The following is a 22342-nucleotide window of genomic DNA, read 5'->3' on the forward strand; positions in this document are numbered from 1 at the left end:
ATGAATCTTAGGACTGTGTATAACATACACACTTTAATAAATGTACTTTGAATCTTTTGAATTGACCATATTCAACCATTTTCCTCACATTCATGTGCTTATCTAAACATCCCTTTAAAGTCTTAGTGTATTTGCCTCTACCACCGCCCTGGGCAGCACGTTCCAGGCACCCACCACTCCTGTGAAAAAAAACTTGCCCCTCATATCTCCCTTAAAATTACTGCATCTTACCTTAAATGTATGCCCTCTGGTATTAGGTATTTCAACCATTGGAAAAAGATATTATCTGCCTACTATATGCCTCTCAAAATCTTATAAACCTCTATCAGATCTCCCCTCAGCATGCACCACACTTGAGAAAACAACCCAAATTTGTCCAAACCTCTCATTATAGCACATACCCTCTGATCCAGGCAGCATCCTGGTAAATCTCTTCTGTCCCCTCTCCAAAGCCTTGACATCCTTCCTACAATGAGGTGACCAGAACTGTAGGCAATAATATCAATTTCTCCTTCAAGTAATTTATTTTCCCTCCCCCTTCTCTCTTCTTCAATTCCCTACTCTGGCCTCCCACTCTTCTCCTTACCTCCCCTAGTGTCCCTCCTTCTTCCATTTCTCCCATGGTCCACTCTCCTCTCCTATTAGATTCCTTCTTCTCCAGCCCTTTACCTTTCCCACTCACATGGCTTCACCTATCAGCTTTCTAGCTAGTTCTTCTTTACTTCCCCCTACCTTTTTGTTCTGGCATCTTCCCCTTTCCTTTCCAGTCCTGATGAAGGGTCTTGGACTGAAACATCAACTATATATTCATTTACATACAGTGGATGCTGAATTCTTCCAGCATTTTGTGTGTGCTGTACTGTATGAACTACTCCTGATACAGACTAACTAGAGTTTTATAAAGCCACAACATGACTTCTCGACTTTTGAACTCAGTGCCTTGACTAATAAACACAAGCATGCCATATGCCTTCTTAACCATCCCACCAACTCTATAGTCACTTTCAGGGAGCTATGAACTTGGACCCCAAGATCCCTCTGCTCATCAATACTGTTGCCCTTAACAATGCACTGTCTCACACTTATCTAGGACAGTGCTTTTCATTGTCTTACCTACCCTCCTGTCTACACTGAATTAAGGACTAAGGATTTGCAGACAACAGAACCTACCTGTTCTTACTTGTGCTTTCTCTGAAATTTTGAGTTTAGCACTCATTTAGGTCAGTACACTGCCCTAGATAAGGAGATTCTTATGGGGGAGGGTGAGCAACCAGAGGTCATAGTGCACATTGGAACAAATGGCATTGGTAGAAATGGAGAAGAGGTCCTGCACAATGAGTATATAGAGTTAGGAAAGAAGCTGAAAAACAGGACTTTCAAGATTACTTCCAGTGATTGTCATGTGCAAATCAAGTAAGGAATAGGATGATAGTACAGATGAATGAGTGGCCAAGGAACTGGTGCAGTGTCAAAGTTTCAGGTTCTTGCATCATTGGAATCTTTTCTGGGGCAGGGTGACCTGTACAAGGGAGATGGATTACACATAAACTTAGGGGAACCAATAGTCTGGTTGGGATCCCAGATGGCGCAGAAATTGATAGGTACATCCAGGATAGCTATGTATTGCTAAAATCAATATGTAGATAGTCCAATAAGAGGAAGGGCTATACTGGACCTGGTGCTGCGTAGTGCCTGGTCAGTTGACCGACCTTTCAGTGGGTGAGCAGTTAGGGAATAGTGACCACAATGTCTTAAGTTTTAAGATAGCTGTAGAAAGGGATAAGTAAGGATCTTGGGGGAGATTTAAATTGGAGCAGGGAAAATTATGAGAGCATTAGGTAGGAAGTAGGGAGAGTTAATTGGGAAGAATTGTTTTTGAGCTAGTCCACATCCAACATGTGGAGGGTATTTAAAGACCAACTACACAGAGTACAGGACCGGAATATTCCAGTCAGAAGGAAGGGCAAGGATGGTTGGGTAAGAGAACCTTGGATGTCCAGAGAGGTGATGAATTTAGTTAAGAAGAAAAAGTCAGGAAGCAAGAATCAAACAGAGCACTTGAGGATTATAAAGATGCCAGAAAAGAAATCAAGAGTCCAATGAAAGTCTTTCGCAAATCAGATTAAAGAGAATCCAAAGGCATTCTATACATACATCAACAGCAAGAGTATAACCAGAGAGATGGTGGGGCCACTCAAGGATAAAGGGGAAAACATTTGCTTGGATGCAGAGGATGTGGGTGAAGTCCTTAATGTATTTACCAAGGAATTGACGTGGAGGATAAGGAAATCAGTGCAGAGCATATTAATATGCTGGGCATTTTGAAGTAAAGGAGGAGGTAGTTTTGGATCTCTTAGAAGCATTAAGGTGGATAAGTCACCAAGGCCTGATAGGATATACTGTACCCCAGGTTATTGAGAGAGGTAAGAGAAGAGATTTTGGGGCCTTGACCAATATCTTTGTGTCGTCTCCAACTACAGGTGAAAGCCTAGAGGATTGATGGGTAGCTAATGTTCCATTACACAAGAACGGAACCAGGGATAATCCTGGAAACTATAGGCTGGTGAGTTTCTTGACAGTGGTTGAGAAGTTATTGGAGAGAATATTTAGGGATAGGATTTATAAGTATTTGTAAAACCATGGCCTAATAAGGGAGAACTAGCATGACTTTGTGTAGGGCAAATTGTGTCTTACTAACTTGATTGTGTTTTTTATTGAGGTGCCAAGAATGATTGACGAAGGCAGGGCTGTGGATCTTGTCGACATAGATCTTAGTAAAGCATTTCACAATGTCTTTCAAGGGAGGCTCATCCAGAAGATTAAGATGCATGGAATCCATGTTTAAATGCCTATTTAGATTCAGAAACTGGCTTACCCATAGAAGACAAAATGTGGTGGTCAAAGGAACATTCTAGCTGGAGGTCTATGATTAATGGATTTCCACAGGGATCTGTTCTGGGACCTCTGCTGTTTGTGATGTATATAAATAACCTGGATGAAAATGTTGATGAGTGGGTTAGCAAGTTTGTAGGTGATACCAAGATTGATGGTGTTGTGAACAGCAGAGAAGACTGGCAAAGAATACTGCAAGACATAGATCAATTGCAGATATGGGTGAACAAATAACAGATGGAGTTTATTTTATTTATTTTGTGATATAGCATGGAGAAGGTGCAGAAGAGGTTTGCCTGGATGCTGCCTGGATTAGAGGGCATGTGCTAGAAAGAGAGGATGGTCAAAACAATTTGGGTTGTTTTCTCTAGAGAGGCAGAGGCTGAGGAGATCTGATAGAGCTTTATGAGATTATGAGAGTTATAGATAGAGTAGACAAACAGCATCTGGTGGGTGCCTGTTGGAGGTAGAGGCAGATGCATAGGGATTTTTAGGAGATGTTTAGGTGGGCACATGCTTGTGAGGAAAATGGAAGGATATAGCCATTGTGTAAGCAGAAGAGATTAATTTAGTTGGGCATTTAATAACTAATTTAATTGGTTTGGCACAATATTATGGGTTAAAGGGCCTGTTCCTGTGTTGCTCTGGGTTCTAACCTGTTGAGTTTCTCCTTCAGATTGTTTGTTGCTCCAGATTTCAACGGCAATCTTATACCAAAAGACATAGAACGTAGGAGCGGAATTTGGACATTCGGCTCATTGAGTCTGCTCCATGAGACGTCATGCCTCTCAAGCCCATTCTCTTGTCTTCTTCCTATAACCTTTGAAGCTCATAGCAATCAAGAACCTATCAACTTCAACTTTAAATATGACCAATGATTTGGCTTTCACAGGCCTCTGTGGCAATGAATTCAACAGATTCACCACCATCCGGCTAAAAAAATTCCTTCTCATCTCTTTTGTAAAGGGATGTCCTTCAATTCTGAGGGTGTGCCCTCTGGTCTTAGTCTCTACCGCTAGTTGAAACATCCTCCAAAGGGAAGGGGGACAATAGGAGTGCAGTAGTGATGGGGAATCCATAGTTAGAGAAGCAGACAGGAGATTCTGTAGATGTGAAAAAGACACCCAGATGGTATGTTGCCTCCCAGGTGCCAGGGTCAGGAATATCTCAGATCAGATCCAAAGCATTTTCAAGAGAGAGGGTGAATGGCCGGATGTCATAGTACATATCGGTGCCAACAACCTAAGTAAGAAAAGGGATGAGGTCCTGAAGAGAGACTATACGTAGTTGGGTGGAAAGCTGAAAAGCAGGACCTCAAGGGTAGAAATCTCTGGATTTATCCCTATCCTTTGCATTCTGCCAGTCAACCAACTTTTGTACATGCTAGTATCTTTCCTGTAGTACCATGAGCTCTTCATCTAGTTTTGCAGCTTCGTGTGCAATACCTTGTCAAAGACCTCCTGAAAATCCAAATAATCAACATCTACTGACTCTTCTTTGTTTATCCAGCTGTTATTTCCTCAAAGAATTCCAACAGATTTGTTAGGCAATATTATCCCCTAAGCAAACTATACTTACTTCCACTTATCATGTGCCTCCAAGTACACTGAAGCCTTATCCTTAGTAACATATTGCCATCCACTGAAGTCAGGCTAACTGGCCTATAATTTCCAGTACTTTTCCTCTGTCCTTTGTTAAAGAATGGAGTGACATTCCTTAAATATTCCAGAATCTAGTGATTCTTGAAAAATCACTACTAATACCCTCACAATTTCTTCAACTACCTCTTTCAGAAATCTGGGGTGTAGTTCACCTGATCCAGGTGACTTATCTGCCTTCATATCTTTCAGCTTCCCAAGCACCTTCTCTTCAATAATACCTACTAAATTCACTTCTGCCCCCTAACACCTCAAATGTCTGACAACCTGCTGGTGTCTTCCACAGTGAAGATTGGTGCATCCACTACTTTTTTCTAGCAGTCCGATGTCCACTCTTGCCTCTCTTTTCCCCTTTATATATCTGAAAAAGCTTTTGCAGCCTAGTTTATATTATTTTCTAACTTTGTGTCTCCGGTGTCATTGGCCCAACCACCATATCACCTGTTTAATCCCTATTCTTTTTTCATTCCTAGTTCATAAGTGAACATGTTTGCTGATGACTGCATAGTCTTCAAGTTCATTCACACTTCCTCAAATAATGGTGCAGTCCATGCCCATACGCAACATTACTTGGCTAAATTAGGCCTGGGATAATAAGTGACAGATAATATTTGTGCAACACTTACAAGCAAAAATCTAAACACTTCACATTAACATTCAATATTACCAAATTTTTAGTCATTAATAGCTTATGGATTACAATTAACCTGAAACTAAACTGAAAGTACACATTAAGATGTAACCAGATATAAACTATTCACTCTAAAAACTTCTTCTGCTGTCGACTATGTAGAAGTCAGGAGTGTTATGTTACAGCATATTCTTGACTTGCCTGGTTGAGTACAGCTATAAAGAAATTCAAGAAACTTAAAAACACCTGTGACAAACTGGTCCTCTAGACAATATTAAACATTCACTTACAAAACGTTTACTTTGTGAACCTTCTACAAAATATATTGCTGCAACTCAAGCAAATCAGTTTTTGTTTATTTACCAAACCCATAACTATCAGCTAGAGGACCAAGATCAAAAGAACCACATCCTACAAGTTCATCGTGAAGTCAGATACCATCCAGCTATGGAATTAAACATATTTTCACTGGTGCACAGTCAGATTCCTGGAAGTCACTAGCTAACCAACTCAAATACTGCTGCAATTCAAATGCAGTAACTTAATCAAACCCACATTAAAATTCTCTGATAATTCAAAATGGATAATAAATACAGCACATGACATTTATAATCACACACCTTTAACTTTACAACCCAAATATCTTAAGTAACGGAACACACTTTATCACAGCACTATTTAAATCTCACTTCCTTAGTGCATTAAATATGTGCTAATTTGCAGATAATCGTTACCATAGAAGTTGCATTTTTTGACATTTTAATTCTTAATTTATATTCTTAGAACATCACCACTTGTCTACATTTTCCCACATTCCTACATTGCTGCCCAGAACAGCCAGAACCTCCCCTTTTAAGATAATGTCCAATGCCCCTCACCTAGGCAAAGTATCACTTGAGCCCCTCAATTCTATTGAGAAAGGATGCCATCCATCCTCCCCTTAATTACTGAACCACCAATTATCCTTTGCTGAACTCCATCACACGTGTGTGGATTTCTGAAGAAATCAGTAGGTCAGATGTACCAGTGACTTGGAAGGAAAACTGTTGAGGCCATACAATAGGCAGTTAGGTTCTTAATTCTTCATTGTGTTATTCTTTTCATTGGCCGAAATCCTGTAGCATTCAAATGATCTAATTTCTCTTCAACTTGACAAAAAGCCTATGTTGAACATTAAGTTCTATGACCACTTTTTAAACTTAATGTACTCTATCTACAAAGATCAATTCTCCAAGATACCTGCACTCCTCCTACTCTGCCACTGTAACTATCCCTCATCTGGTCCACCATTTGTACTATGCAAATTCTATTTTATTTTCAAGATATATGGTTTTCTGCATTAATGAAGGAACAAAGATGGAAAATCTAATAATGCATGCAGTTTACCTGAGCCGTCCATCCTGAGCTGCTGCTCCACTGGGTATAATTTTAGTAATAAATATCCCAGGGTCATCTCCAATGTGAGGATTATCTGTGCCTCCTGCAATACTGAATCCCAGGCCAGAATTACCCTGTCAGTAAAGGAAATGGGTGAATTGAATTTAATCGGATAAACTGACAAAAGTCTGAGGGGAAAGTCAGTCTGTAACAAGGGTACATGCTCCAAAAGCAAACTGTGAATTCAGGAAGGAGAAGATATGGTGAATGCTCTGTAATAGCTGTCTTGTGACTGCATGCTAATCAGGGTAATAGGAAACTTAAGGGGTCAACATAAAATGAGTTTCAATTGTACAGTCTCTACTGCTTACAATTAATGTATTGGCATCAAAGTAGTAAGCCCAATATAACCAAAATAATTCAGTTTTGCTTTAACAAATGTGAAGAAGAGGTCACAGCAATTGAAAGAGTTCTCAGGAGGAAAGAAAATGGAATATGATTATGGGAATTTGACATGACTGAGTAACATTTTCAGACTGCTCCCAAAAACTTAACAATTCAGCAGCTGACTTAAGTTTCCATTATTTTTAATCAACAAATAGACTTAACATACATTTGGACAAATCTGTGTTATAATTTATTGATTCTATTTTTGGTTGTAACATTGACTTATTACAAGATACTGAGATCCTGATGTGATTCTTCTGTTGCTGATTTATCTGACACTCTTTAGCATTAACTATTATAATCTCATAGAAATAACATATAAACTATAAAATTTAAACATGACTAGAATTAATCCTACGCAATAAATATTCAAAAGCACTAAATTGAATAGTCTTCAGAAATACATTTCTTACAACTATTAATAAATATACTCATAACAATTTAATCAATATGTAAATCCAATCAAACAATTATAAGAATTCAAGTATGTTTAAATGTGGTCACAAAATTTCAAGGCAAATTAATAATCTGAAAAACAAATTGGTTAATTTAGCTCATCCACTCATAATTCTGCATTTAATTCAGCAGGTCTTCTTTAATTTAATTGTTAAGCATTTCAACAGGATTTATGTCTACACTTGTTGCCCATTTTTTAACCTATATATTATTCTTCATGTTTATCTTTTATCATTTTGGTCACCAGTCTATTTAACAAATATTGTAATTTTTGGCACAAGTTCATAGAGCTGTTAAGAAGGCATAACATGTGTTTGCCTTCTTTAGTTGGGGAATTGAGTTCAAGAGCCACGAGGTAATGTTGCAGCTCTATAAAACCCTGGGTAAACCACACTTGGAATATTGTATCAGTTCTAGTTGCATCATTATAGGAAGGATGTGGAAGCTTTAGAAAGGGTGCAGAGGATACTGCTGGAACTAGAGGTATATTTCATAGGTTGAACGAGTTAAGGCTTTTCTCTTTGGAGTGAAGGAGGATGAGAGGTGACCTGATGAAGAGATGATAAGAGGCAAAAATACAGTGGACAGCCAGAGACATTTTTCCCCAGAACAGAAATGGCTAATAAAAGGGGGCATAATTTTAAGGTGATTGGAGGATAGTACATGGGGTGATGTTAGAGGTAAGTTCTTTACACAGAGAGTGGTGAGTGTGTGGAAAGCCTTACAGGGATGGTGTAGAGGCAGATACATTAGAGGCATTAAAGGAACTCTTAGATCGGCATATGAATGATAAAAAAAATGGAGGGTTATGTAGGAGGTAAGGGTTAGATTGAGAAGGTTAAACATTTGGCACAACATCATGGGCCAAAGGGCTGTACTGTGTTGCAATGTTCTATGTTCCAGTCCCAGTATCACTCTGAAGTTTGTTTTAATTGTAAATTTACTGACTTAAACTGATTGTAAATCAGAGACAGTAATGATGTGTGAAATACTCTACTCAATAAGCTGATATTATAAATCAATTACTTACAAAATCTATTATATATGTCTTTTTACTGCTACTTTTATTAGGTACACTGAAATGTACATTGACCAATTATGTACATGATCCCAAAATATTTTACTCATATGTCTGAATTACAACTACACATGCAACATTTATAGTTTGCGGTTTTCATAGAGACATCTTGACTTAAATAATCCTGATTACTATGTTGGCAACAACCTATCTCAGAATATCCCACCAATTGCTATACACGGTACCCAAGACCGGCTCAGGAAAATAAACTGCTATAAAATGGTGCTACATTTGTTTTCCAGGTTCCAGTTCTTAATTTCAAAACATTAGAGTAAGTTAATCAGTTGTTCATTCAGTTTTATTTTGATTGTTTAAGGAGAATCTCAGTCATCTAGGTAAATCAAAACAACTGGACTTGCTGTGTTGTTTAGAAAATTTATTTTGATTGTACTTTTTACAGCTTTGCACATTTGATAAGCATTATAATTAACTTGTAATAGGCCACTTTAAGAATGGCTCAGTGAAAGCAAAGTAAGATTATCTGTTCATAAAATCTCCCAGCTGAAATTACACCATAAAATAATCAAAACAAAATAAAACAATAAGCATTTTATCTATATATGAAAGGAATAACATCTTCAGATGTGGTAGAATCTGAAAAGACAGATTTGCTGCAGCAGCCTTTCGTTAAGAGTAAGATCACATTAACCAGTCTCAAAAATATCCAAAGTGACACTGGAAATCATATAGAAAAGGTCACTATATTTTTGAGGCAGTTACACAAATGCACTATAATCAAAATCTTTCTTCTTGGAACCTATTCACTATATTTCTATAGTGGTAGTAATTTTTTGTACAGTTAGAAATTCAGTGGTGACATAATCTTACTTTAGCTTACTTTATTCAGGCAATGAAGAAATCAGAAATAAATAAAATGCAGCCAAGTGATCTCCAGTATGATTTATTTATTACAGAAACAGAGACTAAAAGCTTGCAATTTGCCAAATGTAACCTCTAACTGATATGGATTATAGAGTGAGCTGGAATGTGCTTGAGCCCCATGAAATCTGTGTAAACAATAAAAGCTTCTTCAACCTTTATGAATGGGATCATGATGAATTTTTCTCTTTCTTGTTGACCCCTTTGTGGCAATTAACACAGTTGTGTACTATACTCTTCTATTACTTTGTGGTATTAAACTTGCATTATTCCACAGCTGTCCAGCTATACTATGTTTTAATCAATAGTTTCACTTCCTGCTATATAACATCATATTTAGTGTCTTGCAGAGAATCATTTCTTGATTTATTGCATGCTAATCTTGGTTTACATTACTTGCTGGCATAAGGTTAATTTCTAGAATATACACTGGAGGAAAACAATAACGTTCTTTCACTGTTAACTCTCTGAATATCAGGATTTCAAACAATTCTATTCTCTATATTCATAAATTTCAGTGCTCTAAAATAACATTATCAACCCTATATCTATTCTTGGCTTCATTATCTTTTTTGCATATACATCCACCAAAGTCATTAATCCATCCATTGGTGGACACAATTTTATATTATTTAGTTTCAGCATGTGGACATCAGTGGCAAGACCAGCAATTACTACCCATCCCTAACTGTCCTTCAGAGGGCTATGATGAGTTTTTTCATGAACCAACACCATCTGAAGAATTCTTAAGAATAGGGTAATTCAGCTGAAAGCACACTTACTTGTTATTGGATAGGGAATTTCAGAGTTTAAAAGGAGCAATGATGCAAGAACAGTGATATGCTTCCAAGTCAGTATGGTGTGAAATTTGGAGGGAAACCATGTGCTTCCATCTGGTGTTCCCATGTGCTAGCTACCCTCGTAGTACTTCTTGGTTGGACAAGTTACTGCTTTGGATGGTGCTACCATTATGTATAAGTCAAGTAACTGCAATGCATTTTATAGATAAGATCATTCCAATCATTCTTACCTCACCACTGCAATTCAAGTTCAAGTTCAAGTTTATTGTCATTCAACCATACATGAATACCTATGACTACAGCCAAACAAAACAGTGTTACTCCAGGGACAAGGTGCAAAGCACAGTATTGCCAGTCACACACAATGCAAGGCACATATAGCACATATGAGATAGCAAGCAAATAAGATAGAAAGCACATATAAGGTATCAATGAAATACAGTCACCCAAAAAAATATAGTCCAAAACCCTGAGACCATGAATGTTGCAGAAATCTGCAATTGAACACAGTATAGCTAGTCTTCTGCTGAGCGAACACTGGTAGGCAGTACCAACTCCAACGCCCTTCTCCTGGGTGGCTGTAAACAAGCGACACCGCGGCTTGAGGACTTGTCCTTGCTACGACTGAGGCCAGGCAGGTTCACCGCTGTCCACAATTGCCATCCGCCAATAAATCAGTGAATCAAACTTGCAGCATTCCACGTTGGTCTTGTAATCACAAGAAAAGTGACTAAGACTCACTCTCTGTTAGATTGCACACCTCTTTAGTCAACTTTTGGACTAGAACTTGGACCCTAGAGGCCCTGGAAAAACACAAGTGTGGCATTGTGAGTTGGCTATTTATGAATGAGTGTCTCTGATAACACCGTCAGAGAGAGCTTCTGTCTCTTTGCTAATAACTGTGTTAGATTGGATATTTCCTGTTTTGTTTATAAACAGCATATACCTGTTCCATATTGTCAAGTAAATGCCAGTGTTATAATTGTACTGGAACTGCTTGGTTAGCCACAGACATTTTTGAGGTGTAAACCTTCATAGGTTTCACCGTATCCAGTGCCTATAGCTGTTTATTGATAACATGTGGAGGGAATTGGATTTGCTGTAGACTGGCTTCTGTGATGTTGAAGAATCTGAAGAGAAAGGCACGATGGCACTATTTGCCTTTTCTGCCTGACTATGATTGCAAGTACCTCATTTGTGTCTTTAGAACTTAATTGCTGGAGCCTGCCAGAGCTGATCACTATTTAGCAAGTTTGTAGTGCTATATGCATTATTGATATGAAGAAAGAGCTACGTGGTAATCACTTCAACATTGCTATCATAGACAGATATATCTGCCACTAGTCTGTCTTTAGGACTGATTAGGATTAAGCCAAATATTTTTATCCTTTGTGTTGGTTCACTCACTTCCTATTGCCTATCTAGTCTGGCAGCCATCTCCTTTAGGATTCAGCCAGCTCAGACCATGGTAATGCTACAAAGCCACTCCTAGTGGTCAACAGTGAATTCCCCTGCACAGAGTACATCTTGTACCTTTGCTATTTTTGCTGTTCTTTTATAATGGAGGAGCACTGATTCATCAACTGAGGACGATTGTAGGTTATATTGAAATGACAGTTTTCTTGTTTCTGTTTGACCTGATGCCATGAGAGTTCATTGGATCTGGTCAATGTTGAAGACTACATACTAACTCTCTTCTACCTGTTTATCACTGTTTCACCAACTCTGTAGGGGTCTGTACAGCTAGGAGGACAAAACCAATCCAGAGATTATAACGGAGGAGGCTGGTAGATTGCCTGCAACATATAATGCTGTGCATACAATTACGTAAGGTCTATTGGATAACTCTCCTTATTTAGATGTCATTACCCAGATGTTTGTGAGGAATACTTCACAAGGTCAACTGGGCTAAGAAGTCAATGCCAATAGGTCAATCGGTTGCATAATGGTTAGTGCATTGTATTACAGTGCCAGTGATCTCCAATAGGAGTTCAATTCCTGTTGCTGCCTGTAAGGAGTTTATACATTCGCCCTGCGACCTCATGGGCTTCCTCTGGGTGCTCTGATTTCCTCCCACATTCCAAACGTGTGAGTTGTAGGCATGCTATGCTGACACTGAAAGCACGAGGTTTACTTGCAGAGTCCTCACTGATATGACCTGACTCAAACAAAACATTTCACTGCATACTTCAATGCTTCAATGCGCATGTGGTAAATGAACTAATCTTAAAAATGGACTTAATCTGAGTTTACTCCATTCAGCTCTAATATTTCTCTTACTGAACATAGTAACAGCAGTGATACAAGTGAGTAGCACGCAAAGACCATTTCAGAGTGCATTTGAGCATCAACCACATGCACTGGACCTGGAATCACATGCAGGCCAGACCAGGTAAGGATGATAGACTTCCTCCACTGAAAGACAAATGTGAACCAACTGGTGTTGATCTAGTATTTTCTAAATGATGAAAGAATATTCAGTCATCAGAAGAACTCATAAAAATGAGTATACTCCATAGGCTTGTTCTACTTTTATAGCAGCTCTTTATCCCATTCTATAACTTTCAACAGGCTTTGCTATGAATTATGGATCTCTCTGTTCTAGCCTCTTCCCCACTGCTCACCTTTTCTCCAAGATTCAGACTTCTCTTTTCATTGATCTGCATTTGCATTTGCACTCTTGCTCTTCTCCTTACCAATGTTTCTTCAGAATCTACTTCCCAAAGCTATGAGCTCTAGTATTGGAAAGAATAGCAAGCACATGGGAACCAAACTTCCCAGTCTGCCCATACCCCATCCCTTCCCTCCTCAAGCCATATAATTTATCTGCTTGGAAATATATTGCTATCCCTTCATTGTTGGGTCTAAATCCTGGAATTCCTTACCAAAATATTCTGTGGCATACCTTGGCATATACACTGTGTCAGATCAAGCTGGTGGCTCACAACCACCTTCTGAATGCAAATTAAGAATGGTCAATAAGTGCTAGGTACATCACATAAAATAAAATATAATATGATATATTCCTCCATACGAAACCCATCCATTTTATCCACTGATTTTGATTAGTTTTATAATAGTCTTAAATATTATGTTAATATTATTTTAATGTCTGGTAACTTTCTGGTGATGTTGAGGCAAAATAATTCTTCCATATTCCTGATTGCACTGTCATTTCTGTGAGTTTATCACAGGCATCCTTATTGTCTCTATCCCTATCCTCATCATTCTTTGATAACATACTTGTAAAATATGTTCCTTGAAAAATTACTAACTCCCCTTTCATTCTCTGGTGGATTATTAAGTGTTTTCAAATTTTCTTTGTATAACCCTTTTAAATGTTCACTTTCAGTTTTACTCTTCTATTATCATTCACCCACACGTTCATGATTTTATGGAATGTATTTTCTCTGAACTGTATTACCTTTATAAGTCTGACCATTAATTATTTAAACCCTTTTTATATCAATTATTTCATATTATACCCCCCCCCCAGTTTCATTCTCATCTCAAAAGTGGCAGTTTTTTCCAATCATTTGTCTTTGACAATAGCTGTATTAAATTTTATTATGTTGCCAACACAATTGTCTGGAAGATCTGCAATGCTTACATTTTCTGTTCTAATTCAATATTTTATCACATTATTTAATAATTCTTTTGAATGTTAATAATAATCACTAAGTTTCATTATAAATGATTAAAATGTGTTTCTAGTTACTTTGTAGAGTATTGCTACAGAATGAAAAAAATCTTCCAAAGAGTTGAGACTTTGGTTCAATCTTAGAAACAGTCATTTAAGGTAATAAAAACACAATTAGGGAGATGTTATTAGTCAGTTCCCATTTCACATTTTTGACAAATAGAATAAATGATCAAAAATAACCAAACTACAACATTAATTTATCAAAAGAATTCTGCTTATAAATTTAATCTGATGTGGAGTTCCAAATAGCTCTCTGCTTCTGCACTAACAATTATTAATGTCAGTACGCTCTGTGAAAGGTATGTGAAACCTTAATAATTTCTTAAAAATAAAAATATCAAATGTAACTATCATAACTCAATTACTTCCATGAATTGCAAAAACAATCAGCTAGCATTTTAAGTTGAATGAAAGCCATATTCCAAACTGTTCAGACTATAAGCATATATAAAAGAGAACATTTTAACTCACTCGTTCCAATGTGATTTCTTCAAATTCATATTCTATTTCTGTTCCATTGACCTGAATACCAAAAAAATCTAAGTCAGAAATTAGCATTAATTGAAAACAGACAATTTGTTCAAGAACTGACCTGCATTCAAATCATCTTGAGCTTTGAGAAATTGAGGTCAAACAATATCTGAATGGCACTTACATTTTATAATATACCTCTCCCAAATTCTTAAAAACAACTACTCACATACTTTTCTCAAGTTTAGGAAAAGGTATCCAAACTACTGTTGATAAATTGTCCTGGAACCAGTTTACTGCCCACAGTTGCCACTTGCATTCCATACACACTTGCACTTACTATGTGGACACGGAAGGCTGGATGAGCGAATCTCTCCACAGTGACAGATACCCAGTGAGACAACATGGTAAGAAGGTCTCGAGAGTTGCAACCTGAGAACTTGCCTCAGGAATGCTGTGACAGCCCTTAACAGCTCTAGTATTAGCAACACACTAACCAAGTGCATCACTGGGTTAGTGAAGCTGAAGAAACAAGTATTAATATGACTCAAAAATTAGTCAATGTAGTGGGGTTAAAAGTCATAGATATAAAAAAATATAGATTTTGGAGATGCCAATCGTGTGGACTATGGTGGTTAAAGGCACAACCAGCAACGTTATGTCATCAACAGGTTCCCAGAAAACCAGCTTCAGAGGACTAAACCTATCATTGACATTAAACTTTGGAGAGATTCCCCCTTATTGTTCATTGTGCTCCTTAATATCACACTAGATCAAATACTGCCTGAATGCCATTTTCACCTCATCTTTGCATGTAAAGAAAAAAACTGATAGAAAAATTAAAATACCTTTATATATGATTTTGATAATTATTTTATGTACTTCATATGGATCTAACTGGGCAATGAAACAGGCAACAGAAGGATGAGGCTGCAAAAACCCATTCTGAAGAGGGAGAATGATGCCCAGCATGTAAGTGCTAAAGACTTAGTTGAAGATATATAGCCAACTGTATAGCCAACTCAGCATTTGCCTCAGATACCACACTTCTTGCAAGCAAGCAAGTTTATTTGTGTAGCACTTTTCAAACACAAGGCAATTCAAAGTGCTTTACATAGAACAAGATATACAAATTAAACATCAAATTTCAGACAATATATAAGAAATAAAATCACACAAAAATAGATATGAAAAAAGAAGTTACAGTGCAGGAGATTCTAATTAAAAGCTACAGCTAAAAAAAAGTTTTAAGCCTTGATTTAAAAGAGCTTTAAGTTAGAGCAGACTTCAAATCCTCTGGAAGGTTATTCCACATATGTGGAGCATAGTAACTAAAAGCTGCTTCACCATGTTTAGTTTCAACCCTGGGGATGTTAAGCAGACCCACCCCAGATGACCTAAGAGCTCGGGAAAGGTTCATAATGCAGAAGGAGATCGGAGATGTATTTTGGCCCTAGGCCGTTCAGCGCTTAGTAAACCAGTAGCAATATTTTAAGGCCAATCCTCTGATGGACGGGAAGCCAGTGTAGTGATCTGAGAACTGGAGCGATGTGCTCTACTTTCTTGGTCTTAGTGAGGACTCTAGCAGCAACATACTGAATGAGCTGCCGCAGTCTGAGGGATTTTTTACAGAGACCTGTGAAAACACCATTACAGTAATCAAGCCTACTAAAAATAAATGCATGGATGAGGTTTTCTATATCTTTCTGAGACATAAACCCTTGAACTCTTGCTATATTTTAAGATGGTAGTAGGCTGACTTTGTAATTGGCTTAAAGTGAGTTAATATTTAAGTCAGAGTCCATCACAACACCAAGGTTTCTGGCTTAGTTTGTGGTCTGTAACACCAGGGATTCCAAGTGAGCACTGACTTTTAATCATTCTTGTCAAACTGTTCAAAAACGTAATTACAAGCACAGCATCTACTCAACATTGCAGTAGACTGCCCAAATGTGTTCGCGCTACCAAAAGCAGAAAGACAATAAATCTGATTTAATGTATTATTAACAGGGAAATCAAGTGGTATCTGTTGTCCAATAATTTGCTTGCCTACACCTAGCTAGCTTTCAACAAGATCACTATTCTCCAGACCTCATCACAGGCTAGCACAAATATGCAGCTAAGCTGAATTGCAGAGGTGTTATGAAAACAACAGCAAGGTAGTGTTTTGATCATATGTACTGTAGCATCAAGGAAGCTTTACTAAAGCTGGTATATCCTGGGAAGCCCTCGTAAAGCTAGTGGACACCTAGAGGAAAACATTCTCATTGTATGGAATCATACCTCACAAAATGGGAGATGGTGGTGTTGTCAAGCCTAAGGATATCAAAACAGGAGTCACAGGGTCATATAGGGCACTTTGGCTCATCCTGTCCATCCTGACAATCAAAGACTCACTTATACTAATCCTACTTACCAGCATATGGTCCATAGTCTTTTTCCTGTTGATTCAAATACTCAAATAGAAGTTCAGCAAGGCAGTGATATACCACCTTGAATTGCTTCATCAGTGAATTTCCTTCCTTCATTAAGTCAGAAGAGGGGATGTTCACTGACAATTGTGCAATATTAAATTTCATTTACATTTCTTTGGTAAACAAAGTAGTCCACTCTTATATTCAGCAAGGCCAGTACAACATTCAAGCATAAGCCAATAAATGGCAATTACATATGCCTTAGAAATCACTTCATCTTTACCATAGATGTCCAATCTACATAAAAACCTCGTCATATCTCCACTGGAATGGGACCCCACTAATAATCATCAGTCCACTGTTTACTGAACCATTGCAGATATCATCACATCAAAAGGTCTCCCTCCACAGCCTCCAACCTGATAGTGCCCAAATCCCACACTGCCCACTTCCTAAAATTTACAAACATGACTGTCCTGAGATACCATTGTTTCTGCCTGCTCTTTCCCTAGCAAACTTAACTCTTCATACCTTGGTTCGATTTTGTCCCCCCTTGTTTAGTCCCTTGCAACATATATCCAGAAGACGTCCCACGCCCTCTATCATTTTGACAACTTCCAATTCCCCACCTTGTTCAGTCTCTGTTAAACAAATCTACAGATTCCCACAAATTATCTCACCTCCACCTCTCCTACCCTGTCTCCTAAAGGACAGTATCCCCTTGTCTCAGTTTTTCCATCTACGCTACATTTGTTTTCATTTTAAGGCTTTATATTCTAGTACTTCTGAAATATCCTCCTTCATTTCCTGCACCTCTGCTCTCCTCTATCCCCCACCCCACCCTGTGCCCAGAGAGAAAAAAGTTCAGCATTTTATCTTTCACCACCTACCAGTTCCAACATGATCTCTCCACCAGCTAAGTTTTCCCCTCAACCCCTCCCCTTTCTACTTCCCACCAGGACCACTCTCTTAGTGTCTCTCAGAAACAGTAATATAAATACTGCAATTACAAAGGCAGGCCAGAAGTTAGGTACCCTCATGAAGAGTGACTCATCTCCTAACCATCTTAGCACCAGCTTCAGGGCACATGGATCCTCTGCATTTGCGTGGGTGAATATAACTTCAACAACACTTAAGAGGTTTGACATCACCAAAGGCAAAGCAGTCCTCTGGTTTAGCACCAAATCCACCATCCTAGCCATTCATTCCCTCCACTGCCTTTCACCATTGCTACACAGGTAGAATCAAAAATACACTGTAATTACTCCCAAGCTGCTTCTGACTGCATCTCCCAAACCTGTGAACTTTTCTGTGAAAAATAGGTGAATGGAAATCACTGGTACTCACTATACAATAGCATTGTGAAAATACCTTCCACAAATTTACCACCAGCTCTCAAGGGCCAGTAAACAAATAAATCAAATAAATAGCAGAACTGTGGCTGTGTTGCTGTATTCATACCACCTCCACACCTTTTCTCCTATCTGGGTATGACCTATTTAGAGATCCTCTCAGCCGTATTTCATGTTATTCACATAAACAGAAAAATAAACCTAAGGCCATTATCATTAATTCAATGCAGAAGATAGAGCGCTCATTGCAAAATTTAATTTAAGTGAAAAACATGAGCTGATTTTTTGAAGGAATATTAAGCAGCAGATATGACAAGGTTATTATAAAAACTTACATATTGAATTATCTAAGTTTCTAAACATAAGTTATAATAACAAATGTAATACATAACAATAATAATACTTTGAAAGCATAATTTTTATCATTAAACACAGGCATATTCTTAAGAGTGTCATTTTCACATTAGCTACCTAGTGGACCTAATATTGATAATTAAATGTGGTAGGATACAATTCCTTGTCTGATCCTTTGGTTATGAAATTATTAAATCTTTCTATTGCATGCTTTTTTTGTCATTCAGCATGCATAGAGTTTTGTGTTGCAGTTTCACAGGACTGACATCTCTTTTTTTAGCTACAGCAGATGTTTGAAACATAGAAACATAGATAATAGGTGCAGGAGTAGGCCATTCAGCCCTTCGAGCCTGCACCGCCATTCAGTATGATCATGGCTGATCATCAAACTCAAAACCTTGTACCAGCCTTCCCTCCATACCCCCTGATCCCTTTAGCCACAAGGGCCATATCTAACTCCCTCTTAAATATAGCCAATGAACTGGCCTCAACTGTTTCCTGTGGCAGAGAATTCCACAGATTCACCACTCTCTGTGTGAAGAAGTTTTTCCTCATCTCAGTCCTAAAAGGCTTCCCCTTTATCCTCAAACTGTGACCTCTCGTTCTGGACTTGTCCAACATCGGGAACAATCTTCCTGCATCTAGCCTGTCCAATCCCTTTAGGATTTTATACGTATCAATAAGATCCCCCCTCAATCTTCTAAATTCCAATGAGTATAAGCCTAGTTGATCCAGTCTTTCATCATATGAAAGTCCTGCCATCCCAGGAATCAATCTGGTGAACCTTCTTTGTACTCTGTCTATGGCAAGGATGTCTTTCCTCAGATTAGGGGACCAAAACTGCACACAATACTCCAGGTGTGGTCTCACCAAGGCCTTGTACAACTGCAGTAGTACCTCCCTGCTCTGTACTCGAATCCTCTTGCTATGAATGCCAGCATACCATTCGGCTTTTTCACCACCTGCTGTACCTGCATGCCCACTTTCAATGACTGGTGTATAATGACACCCAGGTCTCGTTGCACCTCCCCTTTTCCTAATCGGCCACCATTCAGATAATAATCTGTTTTCCTGTTTTTGCCACAAAAGTGGATAACCTCACATTTATCCACATTAAATTGCATCTGCCATGAATTTGCCCACTCACCTAACCTATCCAAGTCACTCTGCATCCTCTTAGCATCCTCCTCACAGCTAACACTGCTGCCCAGCTTCGTGTCATCTGCAAACTTGGAGATGCTGCATTTAATTCCCTCATCTAAGTCATTAATATATATTGTAAACAACTGGGATCCCAACACTGAGCCTTGCGGTACCCCACTAGTCACTACCTGCCATTCTGAAAAGGTCCCGTTTATTCCACTTTTTGCTTCCTGTCTGCCAACCAATTCTCTATCCACATCAATACCTTACCCCCAATACCGTGTGCTTTAAGTTTGCACACTAATCTCCTGTGTGGGACCTTGTCAAAAGCCTTTTGAAAATCCAAATATACCACATCCACTGGTTCTCCCCTATCCACTCACTAGTCACATCCTCAAAAAATTCTATGAGATTCGTCAGACATGATTTTCCTTTCACAAATCCATGCTGACTTTGTCTGATGATTTCACTGCTTTCCAAATGTGCTGTTATCACATCTTTGATAACTGACTCTAGCATTTTCCCCACCACCGATGTTAGGCTAACCGGTCTATAATTCACCGGTTCCTCTCTCCCTCCCTTTTTAAAATGTGGGGTTACATTAGCCATCCTCCAATCCTCAGGAACTAGTCCAGAATCTCAATGAAAATGAATTAACCTTCGGGCTAGATAGTAACGGTAGAGTGAAGAATATGCCAGGCCACAATGTTAGAGATTGTGGTGGTATATATTTCTCCTCCTGGTCCCCTTCCTCATTCCCTAGATTCATAATTGCTCGACTGAACAATCTGCACCTCCAAAATGCCAGTGCATTGGTACATGGGGCAGAACTAGCAATTCATACTTGCCTTGTAGCAGGCAGACCAACTATAGATTCATTATGCTCAGTGCAACAATTCTTGTTTATCACTGAATTTATACGCTAGATCTAGAAAAAGCAATTGGGCTTTTCACCTGGTCTCACCTATGATCTACCAGCTTGTACTCCTTTCCTTCCCCTTATCTTCTTATTCTGGGTTCTTACCCCTTCCCTTAAGTCCTGTTTATTCCTCTCCATGGATGCTGCCTGACCTGCTAAGTTCCACCAGCATTTTCTGTGTATCGCTTTAGATTTCCTACTTCTGCAGAATCTTGTGCTAATGACAGGGCTTCTAGTTTCTCCTTAGTAGCTACCCTTCAATTCATTTTGCAAAATGACTCTTAACTCTGTATTTCTGCCTTTTGTCATGAATTTCCAAGATAGGCTCTAGAGGGGGTTTCAGCTGCTGTGGATAGTGACAGACAGAATGCTATGCATGTCCCATCCACTTCACTGTGCTTGTCCACTCTTCATGTGACTTCTTTAGATAATTTATCATGGTATTATCAGAAGGTTAATTTAATAAAAAATATGAAATCTAGATGTATCTAGATTAATCTAATAAATCTAGATGAAATTTAGATCTCAATATTAACATCAAAATAATACCTGATTAATTGGAGCTTTCAAAGTGAAGTCATACCTTTTCAGTAGGTCATGGGATTTATAAATATAAGATGCTAAAATGGATCAAACCAGGGCCAATAGTGTGAGGCTGAAATATTGCAAATAACAAGAAGGAAATACACCTGGGGAGCTTTGGGTTGGGGTGGGTTTGGAAGGAGTTAATGTAGGTCTAGAGACCGGAGAAGTAATTATGCTACCTCCCTATAAACATCCCCCTCACAGGGAGGAACATAATAGTGAAATGTTTTCTTTTAACACTTTTTTTATGAGTCAAAGTGGTACGATTGTATCTATAATTAGTCTTATTGTTAGCTTGCTATTATTATTAGATCGCAAAGTGAGCCATTTGATTAAAGAGGGTCACATGAAAGAATGCTTGAAAGCCAGCGTATAAGAGGATCCTGCGATGTTATATTAAAAGTCATCCCAGTTGCATTGGTTGCATAATCTGTGTGCATGATAAACATAGCAACGGCTGAGTTTCTATAATAAAATGTCATTTGTAATTCTATAATGCAATGTATTTGTTTTAGTTTTCATGCTCCTTTAATCAGCATTCAGAGACAATCTTTCCTCAGTCAACATTTCACACTATTGTTTGTTCTGTGTCATATTAAATTTAACCATGACCATTGTTTTGTTTCACTTGTTCATTCTCAGAACGTAAGCATCACTGGCCAGACCACATTTACTATCCATCTTTACTTCCTGATGCTGAGATACCTCCTAGGATATGCTGGGCCACATCATCAGTGAGGAAACCTGAAGTCATCGGATGTTGCGGGTCTTTCAACATCAGACACCCTCACCCAGACAACCCAGCCAGGGTTGTTGAGGCCTCAGTTTGTGTCCCAGCAACTTTGTTCCATGAGTCACACCTCTTGATCTATAGCCATCTGGAGGAATGCTCAGCAGCCTCTGTGATGGTCCAGATGGCTCGTCTCTTTGCAGCTGCCATAATGCTATGTATGGGGTAGGTTCTGCAGAGCAAGCAGCCAGCAAGATCTCTACACCTCACCTCTGTGGCTCACAATGTGCCCTATACCCCTGTCTCTGGCACCCTTCTACCGGCTCCTGGTATTTGGCCTTCTAACGCTCAATTCTTCCTCAATACAGTTTTCCCAAGGCACTGTCACTTCTACCATGATAACCTACTTTGAGGTTTCTGACAAAACAACTACGTCAGGTCTCAGTGATGATG

The 22342-nt window shown here is 38.6% G+C and overlaps 1 protein-coding gene across 6 annotated transcripts in view; it reads right to left on the bottom strand.

The window, feature by feature from the left end:
• The window catches only part of dlg2 (discs, large homolog 2 (Drosophila)), an 823880-nt gene that overhangs the window by 415637 nt on the left and 385901 nt on the right, over positions 1–22342 (bottom strand). For all 6 annotated transcript variants that reach the window (XM_072263309.1, XM_072263307.1, XM_072263311.1 and 3 more), the window contains 2 exons: positions 14393–14443; positions 6568–6692 (listed from right to left, as the gene is read on the bottom strand). In XM_072263309.1, the coding sequence (XP_072119410.1) occupies positions 6568–6692; positions 14393–14443 (176 nt within the window). The remainder of the gene's footprint in view (positions 1–6567; positions 6693–14392; positions 14444–22342) is intronic.

The sequence above is a fragment of the Mobula birostris genome, chromosome 7 (genome assembly GCF_030028105.1).
Source record: "Mobula birostris isolate sMobBir1 chromosome 7, sMobBir1.hap1, whole genome shotgun sequence".
NCBI lineage: Eukaryota > Metazoa > Chordata > Chondrichthyes > Myliobatiformes > Myliobatidae > Mobula > Mobula birostris.